The 23,600-nt window shown below is 43.6% G+C and overlaps 1 protein-coding gene across 1 annotated transcript in view; it reads right to left on the reverse strand.

Moving 5' to 3' along the window:
* The window catches only part of PHF20 (PHD finger protein 20), a 107,812-nt gene that overhangs the window by 2,718 nt on the left and 81,494 nt on the right, over positions 1–23,600 (reverse strand). The window contains exons 11-17 of the mRNA XM_081149518.1: positions 19,890–19,988; positions 19,023–19,187; positions 17,990–18,168; positions 12,025–12,124; positions 8,528–8,723; positions 4,486–4,885; positions 2,613–2,796 (exon numbers count right to left, since the gene is read on the reverse strand). Of these exons, the coding sequence (XP_081005644.1) occupies positions 2,613–2,796; positions 4,486–4,885; positions 8,528–8,723; positions 12,025–12,124; positions 17,990–18,168; positions 19,023–19,187; positions 19,890–19,988 (1,323 nt within the window). The remainder of the gene's footprint in view (positions 1–2,612; positions 2,797–4,485; positions 4,886–8,527; positions 8,724–12,024; positions 12,125–17,989; positions 18,169–19,022; positions 19,188–19,889; positions 19,989–23,600) is intronic.

The raw sequence follows: 23,600 nt of genomic DNA on the forward strand, positions 1-23,600 counted from the left end.
ATGCTTTAGAGCAGTGCAGTCCAATAGAACTTTCTGCAACATGGAAATGGTCTGTGTTGTCTAATATAGTAGCCACCAGCCATACGTAGCTACTAAGCATTTAAAACATGCTAGTACAAATGAGGAACTGAATTTAAATTGTATTCAATTTTGTCCTGGACTGGTAATTCAGTTGGTTAGAGTATTGTCCCGATATGCCAAGGTTGCCGATTCAATCCCAGGTGAGGGCACATACAAGTATCAACCAATGAATGCATAAATGAGGAGGATAACAAATCTATGTTTCTCTTCTCTCTCTCTCTCTCCCCCCCTGCCCCCCACCTCTCTCTCTCAAATCAATAAATCAAAATTTTAGCCCTGGCCAGTGTGGCTCAGTAGTTAGAGTGTCAGCCAGTGCACTGAAGGTCGTTGGTTTGATTCTCAGTCGAAGGCACATACCTGGGTAGCAGGTTCTATCTCCGGCCCAGTCAGGGTGCTTGCTGGAGGCAACCAATCACTGCGTTTCTCTCATGCTGATGTTCCGCCCTCCGGCCCCCCCATCAATGGATATATCCTCAGGTGGAGTAACAAAACAAACAAAAAAAGCATAGTCCCTTCCCTTCAATAGTTTCCAGTTCAGCAGGGTCGATGTGGCTCAGTCATCGACCTACGAACTAGGAGGTCCCGGTTCTACTCCCCGTCAGGGCACATGCCTGGGTTGCTGGCTCCATCCCCAGTAGGGAACGTGCCTACAGCTGACCAATGACTCTCTCTCATCATTGATGTTTCTATCTCTCTTCCTCTCCCTTCCTCTCTCTCTGAAATCAATAAAACACTTAAAAAAAAAAAAAAAAAGAGAGAGAGATGGTTATCTTACTCAAAGAGAAAAACAGGAAGGTACCTCTCAGGGCCTGGAGTATTAGAACATGGTCCCAAATCAGCAGGACTCAACATAAGAAGTCCTCCAGAAGGCCAGAGAAGGGAGCCCAGACTTATCATCCGTGCCACACTGCCCAAGCTGCACCTAAGTCAGTGAGTAACAAGTAGGTAGACTTCTCCCCTAAGGGCAGGTTCCTTTGGCAACAACAGAATGCTATTCACCCTGTTTCCATGGCACTAAGCCTCCTCTCAGAGACCCAGAGCCACTCCTACTGCTATTCTCTCAAAACCTACAATTTTCAGTCTGACACTCAGGCCTCTTTCAGCAACCTAATAGGGTTTTCACAGACAACGGCATCAGTTACAATCCTAAGGAGCCCAAGCAAACCCTGTGGGAGTAAAGGAGACAGAAATACCGCCTTTCAGAAATGTCCTCACAGTGGACCCTGGATTAGCCGCCTAGTCCCAGTTCCTCAGCTTTGCCTCAGGGGCAAGACATAAGCATGAGGGCATGTAAGGTCTCTCTTTCTCTCCCTTTCCTCCAACCCAGCAATCCGTTTTCCAATAGAGCCAGTCCTCTTATCATCCACTCTTGAGCCACCTCCTCTCCAGCAAAAGACACTACTCTCCTCAAGGCTGCACTTCAGTCCCAAGAGTTCCAGGAAGTCTCCCTGTTACTACGTACCCTCACAACAGTTCTCCCCAGCATGGCCTCAGCCACACACACATCCTGGCCACACCTCATGACCCTGGCTGGTGTAACAGGTGGCATTTTTCTGAGTTATTTCATAGTATGTGTTATACCCTCAATTAAAGTAATAATAGCTTGACTGTATTCAGAATCCTCAAACAGAACATTTGTTTCTTAATCAGGTTCCATCTGAAGAATGAAAACAAGTAATTAGGAAATAAGCAAACAATCAAAAACAAATTCTGTCTTCAAAAACCAAACTGGCAGCCCGGCCAGCACGGCTCAGTGGTTAAGCATCGACCTAAGATCCAGGAGATCATGGTTCGATGCCAGGTCAGGGCACATGCCTGGGTTGCGGGCTCCATCCCCAGTGCGGGGCATGCAGGAGGCAGTTGATCAACGACTCTCTCATCACTGATGGTTCTATCTCTCTCTCTCCTTTCTCCTTTCCTCTCTCTGAAATCAATATATACATTTTTTTAAAAAACGACAAAAAAAACCAAACTGGCAGCTTCCTGGGAATCAAAAGGGACTGAACTTGACCGTGTTCATCATCACAAGTTCTCTCCTCCAAGTCCATCTAATATCTGGGAGAAATACCCAGGGGGGCTACACAAATGACCCAGTCAAGTTCTTGTATCTCTACTGATGTGGAGGAGAAGGCTTCATTTTAGATTTTATCAAGGGGTGAAATGAGTTTGTTGTTTTTTGTTTTGTTTTGTTTTTCAGATTAATCTCAGATATCCTAAAAACTCAATTAAGAACTTGGTTAGTAAAGATCTGCTCAACTTGCACATTGCCTGCAGGCAGATCCTAGCTGCTATTCCACAGAAGGGATTGGGGCAAGTGAGGCAGGACCCGACACCACACAGACCTTAGAAGTACCTGGTAAGTACTAAACATAAGGCTGGTCCATCTTGAGAGGAGATGGAGGTGGGCAAGACTGAGACGAGGGGGCAAGAATACAGTTGTCCCTGGAGAGCCAGGTAGGGGAGTTCAGAAAGCAGCTCATCCTGGGATGCTCACAGCCTGCCAATGGGCAGAGAGCTGGGAGGAGACCTACCATCCAGCTCCTTCTCAATGGAGTCCATCCTATGCGTGACTTCGTCTTGAAGAGATTCCACGTGGGTCAACAAGTTAAACTGCCACTGGTGCTGGGAGCTCAGCAGCCCCTCTCCACTTCTGTCCAGCAGCTTCCGTGCAGGGGCTTCCTCTGGTAGGAGCTTTCTGGAGACATATTCCCTCATCTGGAGATGCAACAACATTTAAGTTACTCAGTGGAGACAGCTCCTAGCCCCTTCTCCAATCAACCAGTGTTTAACACCATCTGAAAAACCAGCTGCAGTTTGAATATTCCAAATCCCTCTCTCTTTCCTCCCTCTCTCTTGGGCACTGGCCAGAATCATGCCTCTGTACCAACTGCAACCACCTCAGGGCAGCATAGACCTCTAGCTCAGAGGACCTCTGGCTGCTTCTCAGTGACTAGCCCAATTCCCTAGGACTGATGTGGGCCTCACAGAATGACTTCCAGAGCCCTGAGATCAGAGCATAGCAGGGCAAGTGTAAACAAGGATTAGTATGTGGGAATCAGACAAGAGTTTTAAGTCCTAGCTCTGTGTCTTGCTGAAGACATGAAACCTGATAAATTATTTCACCTTTCCAAGCTTCTGTTCCCTTATGGGAAAGATGGAAGTAGTAAAACCTACTTTAAATGTTCATGAGGACGAAATAGTATAAGATTTATAAAACACACTGCTGGCCCAAAGTCAGGCTGCCATCAATGAAAGAGATTTTTAACCCTGCCTGGCTTGTTCAGACCCAGTATTTTCTGATTTTTTATTATCTGCCAGATGCCTCATGAAAATCTGCCTAGTCTGCAGGATACAAACCTTTTCTGGGGTTTGTGATCTCAACCTTTCATCCATTCATTTGAAGTGAAATAGATTCTAGCTAATACTTATTTGGCACTTACTATGTGCAAAGCCAAGATGCCAGAGGAGGTAAAGTGACCTGTTCAGAACCACACAGTAAATGGGGCCTAGTCCAGACTTGAAACTGGGTCTGTCTCCAAAAACTGTGTCCTTACCAGCCTTGCCCAGCACTGTTTTGACACTGGCAAGGGCACAGGCTGAATGAGATACTATGCCCACCCTTAAGGGGCTTATAATTTAGAATGCTCCCTCTCGGCAATAAGCAGCAACATATTTAATACTGGTGATACTGACCCACAATTCTGAGAAAGTAAGGATGACAAGGGTAGAGAAGTTTTCAGATCACACACAGCCTCACCTACAACTGAGGACACGGTAGAACAAGACCAGTGAACAGTTAAAGACAACAACTTCAGCAAGAAGGTGACCCACGGGGTTCCAGAAGAGAATGGCTTTAAAAAAATAAAGAGTGGCTCTTGGGAAAACTGATGAAACTTGTAAATATTTTGACAAAACAGACTGTTCTTATGTCAGGGCTGCAAAGTTAAATGTCCAAGTAAAGTTATCACAGAGCTGTACTGAAAAACTTATGCCTAACACAACAGCTGACTCATTTTTGGCTCATGCTAAAAATTACTACTTAGTTGCAATTATAACATAAATTGCATTAAAAAAACAAAAGCTCATTTTCCTAACTTAGTTCCATTTATCAAGTCCCAATCAACCCTTTTCTTCCCACCTCTCCACCCTCAACCCCACTGACTGCCATTTTGTAGGCATTTCCCATAACAAATGATCTTTGATTTCAGTTGGCTCTCCTGACTTTGCACCTATTTTAAAAGGCGGGGGGGGGGGGGGGACGACGACGACACACAACACCTGTGATAAGCAAATTTAAATACAATTTTACAATAAATACAATCTTATAATAAACATCTTCCCTAGAAAGAGAATTTACAAGTACTCAAACACTGAATGAAGAACAAGTACAAGCAAGCCACATACCTTTGGGGAGCTGGGTTTGGGGTCACTATCCCCCCTACTCCTGTCTTGGTCTAGAGGCCAACCCAGGCGTGGGGAGAGGGAATCATCACCATTTTCATGGAGGGAGTTGACTGCATCATCGAGGGCAGAGCCCCTGGTTTCCACAACCAGCTTCTGCTCCACAGCAGGGTAATAGGCACGGGGCTTCTGGTAGCAGTGCTCGCTGGTGATATATGACTCCTCCACACACCGGGGCAGGGGCAAGGGTTTCTCCACTGCCCCATTCAAAGTTCTATAGCTTGGGGCTTCCTCCTTGCTCTTGGCTTCAATGACTTGGATGTGTCTGGAATGAGATCTCCCGTCCCCTGAGTGCTGTTTCCAAGGCTGACACCACAGCTGCAGATCAGGATGCTCCCTGCTTCTGTGGGGAGGGCAAACATGGAAAGGGATTTGGAGTAAGTGGAACCACTGCAGGGACTTCTCAGCTCCCAAACACTCTCCCAACAGGGAAAAGAGCTCCCACCTGGGCCATCTGGTCACAAACCACCCTTTGCCAAGCAAGAGGGAATGGAAATCCAGTCTCTGAGGAAACAACCTTCAGGCAAACTCCCACTGTGTGCACTCGTAGTGAGAGGACAGATAGATGCTACTCACATTTGGTGCGTGGAAATATGTGGGGGCCTTCTGACTGTCACAATGATGATGGGTACTACTGGAATTTAGTTCATAGAATCCAAGGATGCTAAACATCCTGTAATGCTTGGGATAATCCCACACAAAGAATTATCCCATGGTACAATAGTCAAAGATACCTTCCCAGCCCCAGCTGAGAAACACTGAAAAGCAGGAAAGTACAAGCTTAACTCTGCAGCAACTTCCACACATGTGTACCCCCCCCACACACACACACATACTTTATTGAAGCCTTCCTGCAGAAATGGAATAGGTCATAAATATGAAGGCATCAAGTGATCTTACAAAACCTAAAATTCTGCTCCGTAGAGGTTGCAACTATCCTTTCTCAGCTCTCCCGTTACAGTAATCCTCAATACCATTACCACTCTTATCGACTAGGGAAGGAGAGGAAATAACCAGCATTGAGGAAGCATGAGTCCCCGATACCTCCAGCAGGGTATCACAGCCTATACCAGGAGCCCCAGACCCAATACACTCCTAAATCTTAATTGCAGCAGGGGAAATGGGAGTCACTGTTAACTTTCAGGTCCATCATAGTCTGAAATCTGTTAACATGGAACATAAAAGCCACGGTATAGACCTCCTTTTGTATGAAAATCATGAAAGTCTTGCTTCCTCCCTCTTACAATTTTCACCCTCCCAACTAAGATCTGAAGCCCCAACTATTACTCCACAGAAGGATAACCCTGGCCTTTCCTTGAAAGCCCTGTCAATCATGAAGAAGATATGCACAGCCATGCATGCTACTTTTTAAATGACAACAGATGCTCTGAAGTTATCCCGTTTTATAGTTTGCCTTTGAGAATGAATCAGCCAGGCCATTTAAGGAACAATATTTCTGAGAATGACAATCCAGAGCCTATGACAAGAGAGACTATTCATGTTACACAGACATATGGGAACCACCTCCCCCTCTCCCAAGATCTTTTCTCCAAATATAATGACTAAAAAGATCTCCCTACACCCTCTTCTGAACTGCTAGGAGAAGTCAGATTTCACTCCAGTGTAAAGTCACTGCTATAAAGATGAAAGATCTAAACAGGGATTCGGAAGGGACAACGTTCCTGAATATGAAACAGGGACAGGAGCACTGGCATTTCAGTGAGAAGAAAGACAACACCCTCTGACTGATTCTGCAAATGAAAAGAGATACAGCAAAGTTCACAATCAGGAGCATCACCTAAGGATTTTTTAGGCCCTCACATGGACCACCTTCCACCTACCTCAGTTAATTTTTGACATCTCATTAAAAAGAAATTCATTTGGTTTAAATGTGGTCAAGTTTTCCAATTTTGTAAAATGTGAAGGACTGGCTAGTCTCTGACACCCTATTCAGGGCTGCCACTTGACTCAGCTCACCTTAGCAGATACTGCCACAATAATAACTCGTATCACCCAGCAACTAACTGTCCGTCCCTTCCTTTACACCCACTTCCACCCTCACTCCCGAGTTTCAGCAGGGCACACAGCCACCTGGCTAGCTTCCCCTGCAGTTAGGTGTATCCATGAAACTGCTTGCTCCCCCCCTTTTCCTACCTTCCCCCTCCTGGGGTTTGGAGCAGAGCTGAGGTACAGATGAGACTATGTCAACCATGCAGATGAGGACAATACCAATGGAATGCCAGAGGAATAAGACAGAAGGAACCCAAGTCCCTAAGTCCCCAAGTCCCCAGACAGAATCCCGGGGAAAGGTCACCTACCTGACCTAGATCACTACCTACCCATGAACCATGCATTATGTGAGAGAGAAAATTCCATTTTGTTTTAGTCTCTATTTTGGGGTTCTTTGTTATAGTAGCTTAGCTTTCACCCAAACCAATATATACTCTTGCTGAATATGCCCTACTCAACCACTCCTTGTCACACCAGTACTTGAAGCCAGGCCTCTGTGCGCTAGAATGCAAGAGAAAGCAGACCCTCACTCTGCCATCTCAGGGTTCTAACACTCTACTCTGCCTGAGGCCAAGAGGCCTCCAGGACTAGTCAGCATAAAGGAAACCTTGTCAAAGTGTCGCCTGTCATGTCTAACTCACTCGTGGCACTAGTTTGTCATTGCTGATGACTTAACTAAAATGGCACACTATGGGCAGGCTCACAGGAGAATTTAAGGAGAGATTTTTACAGAAGAGAACCTGTCCCTGCCATAGATTGTGCTAACATCAAAAGAAAATTAATGGAACTGCTGAGGAGGGGCAGTTAGGAAGGTCAGAATATGTACTTGACAGGAGCCAAGACCTGAATTCTAGTCCTGCCTCTACCCCTGGAAACCCTGGGAGAGTGGCTGCCCACTAAAGGCCCAGTTGCCCTATTTGGTAAAGAGGGGATAGGTTATAAAAGCCTACAGATCCCAGTAAGAGCCACATGTCTTTCTCAGAGTTTACATAAACTTGGGTCAACTGACATGCAGAATGCAACCACAGAAGGCAATTCACATTACTTGAACTCCAAACTCTAGCCTCTAAAAGCTAGAATTCCAGCTCCAAAAGGCCTAAAACTTTTCTGTATGAGCAAACTGTCAAGAGGCATGTTTATTGAGCAACCCCTATGGTAGAGAACAGGCTTGCCAACAATATCTCTTCAAAAAGCTTTTAATTTTACTTTGTTTACCAATCAAGGATGTTTAGGATGAATGGATAAACAAAATGTGGTATTATACACAATGAAATATTATTCAGCCTTAAAAAGAAAGGAAATTCAATACAGGCTACAAAATAGATGAACCGTGAGGACATTATGCTAAGTGAAATGAATCAGTTATAAAAAGACAATTATTGTAGGATCCCATTTAAATGAGGTACCAAAAGTAGTCAAATGCATAGAGACAGAAAGTAGAGTGGTGGCTGCCAGGGGCTGGGGGGAGGGAAAATGGAGAGGAGTTATTTTAATGGGTAGAGAGTTTGTTTTACAAGATGAAAAGAGTTCTGGAAAAGTTATGGAGAGTTCTGGAAATTTGTTGCACTTATCACTGCTGAAGTGTACACTGAAAAAGTTAAAATGGTAATTTTTATATTATGTGTATCTTATCACAATTTAAAAAAACAAAAACAAAAAACTCAGAACTATACACCCAAACAAAAACAATCTCAGCTATTAATACATACACGTATCTTGACTACGGTGGTGGTTGCAAGGGGATATACATTTGTCAAAACTCAAACACTTAAAATGGACGAACTTAATTTATGTAAATATGTCTCTATAAAACTGATTTTTTTTTTTTTTTTTTTTAGTGCTTTATAACTGAGAATTTTTAGCAAGGTCCTCTATCCTGATTCTGTAGCTTTCCAGTTTCTCAAATTTATCCCCCCCCACCCACCAGACCATGCCAAATCAGACGCATCCCCAAAGCTGCAGGTGCCACACTTACTGCAGGATGCTCATCTTGAGCTGCAAGCCGTGTAGAACCTCGATCACTCTCTGCACATCCCCAAGAAGCTGGTGGGTGGCCACAATCTTCTTGGCATTCTGGTGAGAATAGTTCTCTTCTAAAAATGCCAGGCCATGCATATGTCCCCTAGTCAGCCACTCCTTGTCATACCAGTACTTTAAGCCAGGCCTCTGACCTAAAATAGTGACAATAAAAGAGTTAATACTTGGCTTGAAGGAAATCCAGGTTATTTCATCATTGTACAATTATCATAAACTTTTGGAAGGATGGATTGGTGTGTTCATTTTGTTCATTTATTCACCCAATATACATTTACTTGGCACCTACTATAGGCTAGGCTCCCTACTAGGTGTTGGGGATAAAGTAGTAAGAAATGTAAGTTTCCTAATCTACTGGAAATGGCCAGAGGTGCAGTGAGAACCTAGATCTATCTCTTTAAACCTAAGTCACATCATCCCCTCTCCTACTAAAACCTGCAAAGATTTCCTACTGCACAGAGTAGAAACCCAAAACCCTAACTAACTCTGGCCTACTAAGGCTTGCAAGACAGGCTCCTTTCTGCCCACCTGGCCCCACCTTTACAGTGGCTTCCTTTCAGTTTATGGAACACATCAAGTTCTTTCTGGTCTTAAGAGTCTCTGCTTTAGCACCCACTCTGTCTTGAGCGCTATTCCCCAAGGCCTTTGCAGGACTGACTCCTTACTACCTCTCCTCAGAGGGGCCTTTAGTCACCTCCCAAAGAGAGCCTCTTCAGTGCCTCCTAGCCATTCTCCACCTGATCGTTTTTGTCCCCTCACAGCATTCATCCCTATCTAACAAGTTCTAGTTCACCTGACTTATTTTGACATGTTTCTGGCCCCTACTCCACTAAGAGCCAAAAAAGCTGGAACCTTCTTGTTCATGGTTGTATTCCCAGTGCCTGGCAAAAAGCATCTTGAATAGACTTATCAGATGGAAAGAAGCCCCAAGTGCCCCTCCAACTGTCAACTACCACCTAACTACAGATTGGTCAGTCCCCCTCCCTTCTCTGGACCTCCGGTTCCCATCTGTTACAACACAGATAAACTGGATGGTTTCAGTGGTCTTGTTCATTACGGACCCTTAGGAAGGACTGCAAACACAACCCCATGTGACTTGGCAGTGCTTCCTGCTCCAAAAGCCCAGGGAACAACTTTCAGTCAGACTGCTGTTCACCTCCCAATCTCTAAAAAACTCAAAACAACCCGGGTAATCCCTATCAAGGTCCGTGGGCTCTTTCTGGCTTTACCAAGGCACATGGTAGGGATGCACCTTGATTCTGTTAAAAACATTTTAAGAAACCTTCAAATCTGTTAGGTTAAACTTCTGACCCCAAGACACTACAGAGTTCAACTGAGTCTATAAATGTGATAGACAGTGAGTGCTCAATTCAAGGAGGAATCTACAGTCTTGGCAATTAGAGTTGTTAAAAGTTCAGGAAGTGTGTAAGAATTGAGGAAGATGGTGTGTATGACTTCTAAAAAGATAAAAGTAGAAGGAAAGAATGAGAGACAATAATGTAGACAAAAGAGATTTTTAAACAGTGCCTTAAAAGGAGCCCTTGGGCCCACCAGGCGTGGCTCAGAGGTTGAGCACCAACTTAAGATCCTGGAGATCACAGTTCAATTCCTGGTCAGGGCAGATGCCCAGGTTGCAGGCTCGATCCCCAGCAGGGGGCGTGTAGGAGGCAGCCGATCAATGACTCTCTCATCATTGATTTTTTTTTTTTATATCTTGATTGATTTCAGAGAGAGGAAAGGAGAGGGAGCGAGAGAGCTAGAAACATCAATGATGAGAGAGTCATTGATCGGCTGCAGCCCGCAACCCGGGCATGTGCCCTGACCAGGAATCAAACCCTGATTGCCTGGATCCTAGGTCAACACTTAACCGCTGAGCCACGTCTGGCCGGGCTAATGTTTCTATCTCTCTCTCTCCCTCTCCCTTCCTCTCTCTGAAATCAACAAAGATATTAAAAAAAAAAAAAAAAAAAAAAGTCCTCAGGATTATATGTAGAATCTCAGAGGCAGCTGCTGTAGGAGCCACATGAACAGGATTCAGAGCAGCAATACCCGTTTTATAAGACAAATGTCAGAGACACTGGTTCTCATCTTCTGTCCTGTCCTCTCTGGGCCTGTATTTGCTCACCTGTCAAATGCTGGAGCTGAACTAAGTGGCCACTGAGATCCTGCGTATCAGTAATACTCTACGCCTCATAGACCAATCTTCTGACCATATTCTTTCCTTGAGATAAAGGGGAAAACAGAGGCAGATTCCTCTCTGTCTATGGCCTAATCTAGCACAAGGAGACACGGCATCACAACAGAGGTTTATCAAGCCCCAAGGGGTCCTACTTGCTGGAAAATGAACTATGATGGCCAGCCCCGCCCTACACAACCAGCAAAATCAAGAGATTTGGCCCCACAAGCCAGTTCTAATTTCAACTTGCTTTATGAGATTAGAAAAGTCATTCATATCCATTAGCATCAATTTCTTTCTCATAAGCAAAAATGGGAGTAGGAGTTGCTACCAGGCCCCTCAGAGGACTAAAAGGAACAATAGAAGCAGAGATTCTCAAGTATTATCTAGCTGTAAGGGGATCATGGGACTGGAGCTGAGGGGAGACCTTACAGGTGGTGAAGGGAGACGGTGTCGCCATCCTACTGACAGCAAGACAACAGCAACAGATTTATAATCCACCCCTGAGACCTCTGGAAACAGGCACCCAAGAGTCACAGGCCAGCCCTGTGGCCATGGAACAATGAAATTAACGGGTCCTGCTAAGGAATTAATTTACTCTTTTGGGTGGCAGATAGGCTCTTCGAAACCACACCTTTCCCCTTCCCCTCAAGGGCACATTTCCCTTCTTGGTGGTAATGAAGCAATGGAAGGCAAGTGCCACCAGAGGGAGCAGAGACAGGTTTCTAACCCTCCAAAAGCCCCTAAAAGCCAATGACAGAGCCCACATCCTCATGAACTCTCAAGAAAAGGAGAGTTCTAAAACTGGAACAACACAGAGAAGATTGGCATGGCCTTTATGCAAGGATGACATGCAAATCTGTAGAGCATTTCATAGTTTGTATAGAGTTTCAGTCATGCAAAATGAGTACGTTCTAGAGATCTGCTGTGCAACACTGCTTCGATTATAAACAATACTGAATACTATATACTTAAAATGTTAAGAGGGTAGATCTCATGTTACATGATTTTTACAATAAAAAATAAATTAATTCTAGCTCAAGGCCAGTTCTTCCACTTGGTAACCTCTTCACACAGTCTCTTACTGTTAAGCTCAGGAAAACTGGCCACCAGGTGAATGAGCAACAAAGGCGAGAGAAGTCAGTCTAGCCAATGCTGAAGAAATGAGTCTCAAGACCATAGACACTTAGGCTGCTTCACGACCAGCTGTGCCAAGGAAAAGGCTACATACTGTTAATATCCCTGACTCCAGAAATCTCTACCTGGAGGGTCTTGGCAAACATAACAGGTGTATTTCTCAGGCACATTTTCTTCCAGTAATCCCATGCAGACCCCATGCTGCCAGCACTGGCACTCTTCACACTGTTAGAATTAAAGAAGCAATAAAAATTAAACTCAGATAGTATCCTCCCCATCTAAAAATAAGACCCACCTGTGGGGGGAGGGAGCCGTGGGAGGCAGTAGGAAAGGGGAGAGGGAACACCCACAACTGACTGACACAGGTGCTGGGCTGCAACCATTCATCTAGAACTGTGCTAGCCAATACTGCAGCCACTAGCCACCTGTGGCTCTTTACATTTATATTAACAAATTAAGTTAAAAATTCAGTTCCTTAGTCCCACTAGCCACATCTTAAGTGCTTAATAGCCACATGAGGCTAGTGGCTACTGTGCTGAGAAGAAGAACATTTAGATCTATTAAACAGTGCTGGTCTCAAAAAAATGGCTTTCACTCCCATTTCTAGAAGCTTGAACTTTTCCGACCTTTTTGACAGAGGAAAAATTGTTCAAGTACTTAGAGGAAGGTTAACTTGTAATGACAAAATCCTGAGTTTGCATTCTAGCTCAGACATTTATTAGCTGTGTGACCTTGCAGAGGTCACTTCTCTACCCTGAGCTTCAGTTTCCCCGTTTGCAAAATGGGATACTCTTCCTACCAACCATGTGGGGCTGTTTATGAGGAATCCGTGGATCACGTATAAAAGCTACTATCTCACAACTTTAATGTATTAAGAGCCTGTTACTATGACTACTGGGCAATCTAATTCACTTCGATGCGTCCTAGAGTAACCACGTGCTAGCACTTTGCATTTATTCTCTCTAAACTTTACCAAAGTTCACACAGCTGAACAGAGGAAAAGGTGGATCAGAACACAAGCCAGGCAAAATGCAAAGCTAGTTCTTTTAAACTCTAGACTCCACTGCCTTCCCTGAGTAAGAGGGGAGGGGGAGGTGAAGGGGGGGCAGGTGGTGCAGAAAGTGCAGAAAGAAAGAAAGGAGGAGACAATGAGGGCAGCACTGGGAGACCTGAGGTCAGAACGCCTGAGGACTGAGGGCCCAGAGGAGGAAACAGAGAAGCAAAGCAGACGTCAAAGAGATGCTAAGATACTTGAAGCAATTCCAAGCCAGGGCCTGAAAACTCTGAGTACCCCACTAAACCAATAGCTCTGAAAGGTGCACAGTGAGCTTCCTGACGTGGCCTTGAGGGTGGGCCACCAGCCTGGCCACAGGAACGAAAAGTCCAAAGTTCAGACAATCTTCAGCCGCTTGGAGGCAGCATGAAGAGGGCTTTTGTGGGCACATATAAACCTTCCAGGAAGCTGATCGTTTCAGAATCAACAGGGGCAGAGCTGGAAGAAATATTTCAGATCAGATCTGATCCGGATTCCTCCACCTCCAATGAGGAAATTAAAGCTCAGAGAAAAAGTAGAGTGCACAACAACAAAGGTAGTCAGTAGCAGAAAGAGGCTGGTAATGGAAAGAAAGTCCCTCACCAATGAGTCTGTCAGGGTCTGAGGTACTAGGATTCGCCACAACTGAACCAGATACAGCCAAGTGGAAAATTTCAAAATACTTTCTTCATGTGAGTCCGGCTAAAACACATTACTCATTCTTAAAAAGTTTAAATTTAGAAATGAGTGAGAAAAACAGAAAAGATAAAATACCTAAGAATAAATCTAAGACTACTTAAGAATAAAAATATCTGAGACTATCTAAGAATGAAACATGTAAGATCTCTATGAAGAAAATTTAAAAACACTATTTGAGGGACACAGAGACTCAAGTCAATGGTAAGATGCACCTACTCCTGGGCAGCAAGAGGGGGGTATAGTGTTGGGACAACTGGATAATCAGAGCCCTCATCACATACCAGGAAAATTCCAGGCAGATCAAATATTTATATGGTTTTAAAAAAATAAATGATACCTCAAAAGTACCAGAAACCATGAGAATTCTTTTATTAACATTTCTATACTTTTATGAATGTCCAATTAGAAAGCAACTGTTACTCAAATCTCAGAAGCCATTAAAGAAAAGTTTAATATATCTGACCTCATAGAAACAAAAAATCTGTAAGACAAGTCAGAAAACAGATGACAAAGTAAGTACAAACCACTGTGACTGTTCATTTGTAATAGCCAACACAAAAAACTGTCTACAAAAAGCCTGTACAAATGGGAAGTAAAATGACCCACCATCCAACAGAAAAATGGATAAAGAGCATGAACAGACAGGTCAAGGGAAAAAACTAATTCTTAAGTAAAAAGATGTTCAAATCAACAATTAAAAGAATAAATTAGTGTAAAGTAACTTGAATTAATATAAATTAATGTGAAATAAATAATATGCATACACAGTACTTCTAGGTTTGGGGATTACACATAAATATCAATCAATTCTTATAAAAACTTCAGGCAGTACATAAGGTATAAACATTTACTACCTTCATCGTAATATTATTATGAAAAACTGCTTATAGAGCATAACTGTCATTTATATATGCATGTGTATATGTGTATTCCAAAATATTAACAGTGGTTGTTATCCTTGGGTAAAAATAATCTGTGTAATTCTTGTTTTCTAATTTGTGATTTTCTGCATTTTTCAAATGCCACAATTATGAAAATGTTAAAGTTTATTTAAAAATAAATTATAAAATGGCTATATTTATTAAAGAGCAAAGGTAAAAAGTCTGATAATACCTTGTATACTAACAAGGGTGCTGGTGAGACTTCTTTGGTACTGCCTCCAGGGAGGGTTTATAAAATACTGCTATCACAAATAGTAATATTTGTTAAAATTACATATGCACATACCCTTCGGTCCAGGAATTCTACTTCCAAAACTTGGCCCCACAGGTATACTTACATAAAATTATTATTTCACTGTTATGATTACTTATTTATGTTTTGTTTAACGTCTGTCTTTTTCTTTCCATCGCTGTTATGATTAGAAACAATCTACATGTCCATCAACAGAAGGGTTAAATAGCAATAGGAGAAGAGTAATTAAAATAATTGAAATATCAAATGGTTTTCCTGATTTTTTAAAAAATATATTTGCTATTGATTTTTATTTTTTTTGAGAGAGAGAGAGAGAGAGAGAAACATTGATCAGCTGACTTCCTGCATGCCCCCTACTGGAGACTGAGCCTGCAACCGGGGCATGTGCCCTGACTGGGAATTAAACCTTTTGGTACATGTGTTGATGCCCAACCAACTGAGCCACACTGCTCAAGGCCTGATGTGTTTTGTTTGTTTGTTTGTTTGTTTTTAAAATACGTTTTTATTGATTTGAGAGAGAGGAAGGGGGAGGGGGAGGGAGATAGAAACATCCATGAAAGAGAAACGATCAGCTGACTCCTGCACACCCCATACTGGGGGACAGGCCCGAAACCCAGGCATGCGGGTTTTCCTGACCGGGAATCGAATCATGACCTCTAGGTGCATGGGTTGATACTCAACCACTGAGGCACACCAGCCGAGCCTGGCATTCATTTTTAATGTGGGACTCAGATTTCTCAAACACTCATAATTACTAAGTAATATTTCAACCTCTCAGTGATTTAAATTACCACTGGTAAATAAAATCAAATAATAAAGTAATGTTGATACCAATCAAATAATGAAAATGATCAAAGAAAATTATTTCTCTAAAGTAATGTATGTAGATTATAGAAAACAAACTCTAAATGTATTCTAGGGTTGTACAAATTATCAATGTAAGTTAAAATTTTAAGAAAGATTATTTAAACCTTCCTAGATAATGAACACATTTAAAACCAGAAGATTAATAATTTTTAACAGTTTAAAATATATTTGTTCCAGTTAGCTCTCTCTAAATTTATGTATGCCTTTTGTTAAAAGTTCCTGCGTGGAAAAGGTACATTGCTCATAATGACAGGGAAAATCAGAAACTGTCCCTCCGTAACACAAGGCCATCTAGACAGCAAATGGATAGCAGGAAAAGTCTAAAACAAAATCGAAGGGGTTCTGAAATGAGCTCATCATCACAATGCCAGACAGGAAGCCACACTGTTGAGCTGAGCTGGAAGGAAGGTCATGCAGAGCCTGGGAAGCAGGAGAAGAAAGTCAGTTCCGGACTCTGACATGTAGCAGTTTGTGTGTGCCTCAATAGCTCCAAACGTAGTTTCATACAGCACAGGATGGCACATCAAGCTCTAGCTGCAAAAACCCCTTGATCCTTACTACTTATAGAAAAATCAATGGATTAGCCACACTGATTAGCCAGGACAGCCTTGCCAGAGGGGCCTTCATTACTCACCCACCAAAGATTTCTACGGACAAATGAGAACCAAATCAGGCTTCCAAGACCCAGAACTTAGCACACATCCAGAGAGACAATATAAAAATTAACAATCTTGCCCTGGACAGTGACGCTCAGTTGGTTAGAGCATTGTCCCATGCACCAAAGGGTCTTGGGTTCAATTCCAGGTCAGGGCACATATCTGGGTTTCCGGTTTGATCCCCGGTCGGGGTGTGTACAAGAGGCAACCGATGGATGTTTCTCTCTCACATCTATGTTTCTCTCTCTCTTTCTCTCCCTCTCCCTCTCCCCTTCCTCTCTCTCCCAAAATCAATGAAAAACATATGCTTGGGTGAGGATTTTAAAAAAACTAACAATCCCCAACATCCTTTTAAAAAGCACAATAAAAATGCATACTCAAACATGTTCCAAGCTTAATGTTAAAACAGAGCCCACGAGCACACATAATTCTGTACTGCTAGGCCAGCTCAGTATTATGCTATCCTCGGAAGAAAGCTTTTTCTCCCATCTCTGATTAATCAAAGTCACTACAAAGCACGTTGTTTAGGAAAACTCATCCATACAAAGGCCATGAGCATCAGGCTTATCTCACAAAAAGAGAAAAATAACTGAGCCACTGAAATGCTCCAAGTCAGCCACTGTCACTCACAACCCTGACTGCGTATCAGATTTCATGGGAAGAGGCCCACCATTCACATTCCTGAACTTGAAAGTGAAGATTATCCATTTTGAACTTTCTAAACTGCTGCTTTTACCTTTATACATTCTGGGAATCTGTGAAAGAGTCCATTAGGAAAAGGGGTTTTGATGCTTAAAAAGTTTGAAAACCGCTGACCTAAGGCATACTTAAGGTCATAAATATCAGGCCGTATTTGAGGCTATTCATGTACCCTGAATTCCCTGAGATTACCATAATGGTTATTCAAAAGGAAAGAACTCCCAAAGAATCCTAACCAACCTAACCATGACTTACTTAAAAAACACTCAGGTTCCCTGGACAGCCAGGCAGCTGCCAAGACATGCAGGGTATTTATGACAGCCTTAGAGTCAGCCAGACAGGAGCCACCTCCACCAGAATGTGATTAAGAGCAAGAGAAGGACCAGAGGCAAGCAGGTGCAGGCCAGTGATGGTCTCCCCAAGCAGGCACGGAGGCTCACCCCATAGGCACATCCCAGAGATGGAAATGACAGATACAAATGTCAGGAAAATAAGGAAAAAGAAACAGACAAGTTATAAAACTGGCCTCCGTGTCTTTAGACCATAAAGAGAGTTTACCTCAGAGAGAAGGTATGGGTCCTCAGGAAGATTAACTGTCATTCCAGGAATTTGGGGGGGCCCTGCTATTCAAATCCTCACTGTGTGACCACAGGCAAGGCCCTTCCTACTTGTGGGTCCAGCTGCCCCAAGCAGAGCATGAGAGGTTTAGACTCAATGATCCCTCAAGCCCTCGCTTCTTCTATTAAGAGGCTATTTACACCAGCCTGAGATACACAAGAAGCTAAACCAAAAAGCAAAGTTCAATCTGCTGCTGATAAAAACTGGCTATCGGGGGCATTGGACGTGACTTATTTTTGCTGGCCTCAAACTGTAGTCCCTCAAAATTCCCTCTAAGGACAAGCTTGTGCTTCTCTATACCTGTCTCCTGGAAGCTCTACCTACCTGAATCATAAAGTCATTTTCCTCCTGAACCTCACAGATGCAGCGGACCACTTCAAAATCATAGCGGTCATCCCCATCGAGTTCCTCATCTGGGTTGGTGGTCACATCGATGTCTTGGCCATACTCCTCATCACTCCAAAGAAAGCTCTCAGAAGACGACTCGCTTGGATTATCCTCCTCTAAGAGGAGAGGGAAAACAACAGTCACTATTTTAAGTTACGCTATAAAAGGTTTTCAATCTTAGGTTGCCAAGAGTAACAGCCTGTCATCTAGTAACAGCCCGAACGATGGATGCTGCCTAGCAGCGAACATTTCCTCACTTTACTGAGAGAGAAGCCCCAGAAATGGCTGCTCAAGATCACAGAATTCATTGGCAGGGAAGCTGCAACTCCCCGTGAACCACACAGATCACCACCAACGACTCACACGTGCTCCCCAGCCTTACCCCATCCGCCAGCACCTGACTTACAGTGAAGTCTGTATCCAGAGCCACCTTTAAAACTGTAGATGGTGGGGAGCGGGGAAGGGGCAGATTCCCTGTGTAATTGGAACTGAAGTCTCTAGGTCTGGAGCCTGATTAGTTATAATTAGAGCTAACATCTACCTATCACTCACTCTGTAGACACTGCTCTAAGTACTTCCCACGTACTTATTAAGCTCACAATCATCCTAAAAGTTGCTGGAGAAGGGTCCCCTTCAAGGTTGACTCACATTTCCCTGAGCCACCAGGCTGGATGCAGAGGCCAACAAGTAAGAAATGGAGGAATGGGGGGCAGGTGTGCATGGGGATGAGGGATAATGGATTTGGTTATAGACACACTGGCTTGGAGGTACCTGAGAGACCAAAGCTGGAAAGAAGGGAACTTCAAAGAAGGCACAGCTGATGGCCTTTATTTCATTTGATGTACTTATTTTTAAAATATTACAGATTACACTTTCAGAGGGCCTGGAGAAATTACAATATCAACATAAATCCAGTCTTGTCAGACTTCACTGCTACACAAATGATCAAGCCAGCAGAGAGCCTCCTTACCAGATACCTTCCCTTTCCCTTTGTGGTTTCCAGATTCTGAGCCATGGAGCTGTGGGCTCATATGGACCCCAGGCTTGTGTGAAGACCCACACCTGGTGACAGCAAATGCCTTGGGTGGAGAAGGTTCCTGGGAGGTGTCACTGATCTCCTCACTGCAGGGGCATTCTGAAAGAATAAGATCAGAAAGGAACTAGCACCCCCGGACATCATCAGGGCATTCCAAAATCAACCCCATCCAACCAACAGCTCTGCTGTTCAACAGCTCAAAGGCTTGGGAGCAATTCAACTACAAAGTGGTACAGAGGAGAGATTTAGGGATTAATTCTTCTGTCTACCTCTGAGAGCCACAAAACCGAAAGCTTCCTCCTCATCATGACCCTTCTTCCCTGATCTTTTCCAATAAGACTGCTCTTCTAAGCCAGAAGACTGCTTTTCTAAGCCTAGCTCCCAAGGTGGGAAGACTGATTTTCTTTAAAAAATCAGCATTTTTGCGAGAGCTAGACACACACTTTTCCAGAAGTGAATCCTTTCCTGAAAGGATTCAGAGATGTGTGTTTGAGCTGTGTGTGCAAACAAATGCAGTCCTTTATCTGCATATCCCCTGGTACTATGATGCTTTCCTATGTGCTGCCCTGTGGCAAGGTACACTGGCCAATAAAGTGCGGGGGACTCTCCTAAATGTCAATGTGGTATGGTAACTCCCAGGGTGAGTGCGCTCCTCCCCTGCCGGAGCTGAGCCCACCAGCTCCAAAGGCCTGCTGGCCCTTCCTCTCCTCCGTGCAAGTCAGAGGCAAGGACTGGGAAGAAAGCAACCCCTCGGCCCCCCCACAAGGAAACCCAAGTGAAACACCCTCCAGGAAAAATTACCAGGTTTGGTTTTCTTTCTCTTTTTCTTTTTCTTCTTTGGCTTCACTCTCACAAACTCTTTGAACTTCTTCTCTTTATTCTTTTCCTTGTCTTTTGCAGCTGGAATTAAACACAAGTGTAAATACTGGCAGTCTCACATTTTGTTTTCAACTCTGGGGTGCTTGTTCTTAAGTCAGTAAGTATGTCCACTGTGAAGAGCTAAAATGTTGGTAGAGCAGAGGCCTGGGTCTAGTTCTGCCCTCAGGGCTCTTGGAGCCCCTTTTCCATCACCACAGCCTTTAGACCTGTTGTCAGCAAATTCTGGCTCCGGCCTGTTGTTGTAAAGAAGTTTTATTAAAATACACCACGCTCATTCATTACATGATGACTATGGCTGCTTTCACACTTCAACCACAGAGCTGACAGAGACCTTGTGGCCCTCAAAGCTGAAAATATTTACTGTCCATCCTTCATAGAAAAAGTTTACTGACCTTACTTTGATCAATGCTCTTCAACACTGGCTACATACTATAATCACCAGGGAAGCTTTTTTTTGAAATTAATACCCAGGTCCCACCCACAGAGATTCTGATATTATTGGCTTGAGGTATGACCTGAGAGTGAGGATTTTGTTTGATACTTTTCTTCCCCTTTTATAATTGAGGTACAATTCACGAAACATAAAAATTACACATTAAAAATGGACAATTCATACCTTCCAAATACGACAACTTCATTCTCTACTACTCTTCACAGCAAAACTCCTTAAGTTATGCATACCCCCTGTTCAAACTTTTTGTCCCCACTCAGCACTCCTATTCAACTTCATACTAGATATCCTAGCTAGTCCAATAAGATAAGAAAATACAGACTGGAAAGGGAAGAAATAAAAACGTTTGCAGAGACATAATTGTCTATGTAGAAAAATTCCAAAGACCTGACAAAACAAAACAAAAACAATAACTGGAACTAATCATGATTATAACAAGGTTGCAAAATACAAGGTTAATATACAAAAGTCCATTGCTTTCCCGTATGTTAACAATGAACAATTAGAATTTGAAATCAGTAGATAGCAAGGAAGCCTGTATGTCTCCATTAGGAGTGAAACTGAATTAGGCTGAGGGAAGGTGACGATGTGGGCTACAGGCAGATCACGCAGGGCCTTCTAGGAAACTGGCCGTTACTATGAGCAGCAGTGGGCTACTCAAAGGAAGGAGTACTATGATGTGATGTACCTTTGCCCACATACATACAGAAACTGTTACCCAATCCAGTTTTTAGTGTGTAAGTTCTGGTTAAAATGACCTCCAAACTAGACTGTACCCATTAGTTTTGTGAAATGCTAACAGCAATAATCCCAATCAGTAGCGGAACTCACTGAAGAAGAGGTATCACCTAGGTCCTGGATCCTTGAGGTAGAGAGGTCAAGATGCAGGGTATAAACTGCCAAAATCCAGGGCATACCTAGTTCGCACCTAAGTATGGGAGTTCCTTTGAGTTTCTTTAACAACCACCTTCTTTGCATTTCACATTTTATAAAATAGCATCACATCCTTTAGGGAACCCAATAGGCAGTAAGAGAAGGATGAGGGAACTCATTCCATACAAAGGATTCCTAAAGATCCCACATTATTCAAACTCACATAACTCCTGGCTAATATTCCCATAAAAGGAATATATAATAAACACACTCTCATTGGCCTACCAGCTTTGAAATCATGTGGTTGATGAGTTTTCTCGATTTCTTGGGATTTGCATTAATTCAAATTTTGCACATAAGCTTTTTATATCACACAACTTTAAACTCTTAAACTTCAATTTTGTATAAAATACAGCTATACCGTGACATTATTACCACTTTACAGAGGAAGAAGTGAAATTCAGAGAAGCTGCAGGATCACATAAACCGGTGCTAGAGGATCTGGGAAGCCTGGGGCCCTGTAATAGGAAACGAGCACATGGATGGAGCTGCTCTATAGTTCGACACCACTGCCACCCCTTTCGTGGCTGTACAGGTTTCTTTTTTCACTTTGTCCTTGTGGTGTGGTAGACATTGTGGTTATCTCCCTGAACCTTCCCTACCCCTAACTCCACTATGCAGCATCTAAGAGGTGTGGAAAGACATGACTCCACATTCAGCTAAACCAGTATGAGTGACCCCATGCACTCTGTCACAGAGATAGGCTTAGATAATGAGCCTGGGCCAGCTGGTTCAGGCAGGAACAGGAATGGACTAGTCTGACCCAAACTTTGGACTCTGGTCCAATGCTTATTAAACGGGTATGCACTTACTCTCTTGTTAAATTTGAATAAAGCAGCATAGAGCCTTAAATGACACAGGCTAACATCCCATAACAAGGGCATTCAGCCCGACCGGGCGTGGCTCAGCAGTTGAGTGTCGACCTAGGTTCCAGGCGATCGGGGTTCAATTCCCGGTCAGGGCACATGCCCGGGTTGCGGGCTGCAGCCAATCAATGACTCTCATCATTGATGTTTCTATATCTCTCTCTCTCCATCTCCTTTCCTCTCTCTGAAATCAATAAAGATATATAAAAAAACAAAACAAAAAAAAAACCCACAAGGGCATTCAACATGAAAACCTCAGTGACAGGCGAGATGGTAAGACACTGGGTGATCACCCAACAGTCCTGGAGCAGTACCTTCCCTGAACTTCCCTATCACGTGAGCCAACACATCTCCTTTATTATGGAGTCAATTCAAATTGGGTTTCCTGTTACTTCTCACTAAAAGCATCTCAAGTGTGGAAGCTGGTCAGAAATATGGTCACATTAAGCTTTAGCGAGACCCCCTGAGGCTTTAATTAGAGGAGCAAACAATGAGAATGAAAGGAAGAGATTCCAGTTGTTCTACAGGAGACGTGTTCTCTGAACACAAAGGGAAGAGAAGCCTTCAGAGGCACACCTGGCTCCTGGCTGAAGACTATGAAGTCATGTGGCCTTAGGTGGAAGAGCTCACAGGGAGAGCTGCCCAGCACGGACGAAGCTAACCCAGGTGAGTCCCTGAGGAGCAGGGGCAGACGAGGTGACCACAGGCAGAGCTCCCTTGGTCTACCCATGCGCACAGGAAGACTCCTGCAGGGAGACACTCCTACTCTACTCCAGGGCCCAGGGCAGAACGTCCTTCCCTTAAGTCCGAAAAGACAACAGAGCCTAGAGACGAGAGTATGGGCTCTGCAACTAGATTCAAGTCATGGCTCCACCACCAGCTAGTTGTACAGATATTGGTTCAAGTGAATTCATCTCATCTGCACCTCAGTTTCTTATCTGTAAAGTAGAAACAATGGTACCTGCCCCATAGGGTTTGTTGTGAGGATTAAATAAGACAATACAAGTGAAGAATTTGAAAGAGTGCCCAGCACACGGCAAGTACTCAAATGTTAGCTGTTACTAACTTGTTTGCGATACTGTCTGCCCAGAAAGTGGTGCTGGTCTACTGTCAGTTCTCTCTTCACACAGTTGTTCCGGGACCCACAGGACCTGTAACCTGGCTATAGAGCTTCTTCCCAAATGCCGACTTAGCTGGACAGCGCGACTTCCTGCCAAGGCTTTGCATCAGAGAGCAGCTTGGCCCCTGAGTAGGGAGAAGCTTTTCCAGATGGCCACTTGTCCTCTCCTCAGACTGCAGGCACCCATCAGGAGAAATACCAGAGCTCTTCTTGCTCCCTCTGTACATACAGCCTGTTCCCTATTTCTCTCTTTTTTAAGCTTT

This window comes from Miniopterus schreibersii, assembly GCF_964146895.1.
Source record: "Miniopterus schreibersii genome assembly, chromosome: 10".
NCBI classification, from domain to species: domain Eukaryota; kingdom Metazoa; phylum Chordata; class Mammalia; order Chiroptera; family Miniopteridae; genus Miniopterus; species Miniopterus schreibersii.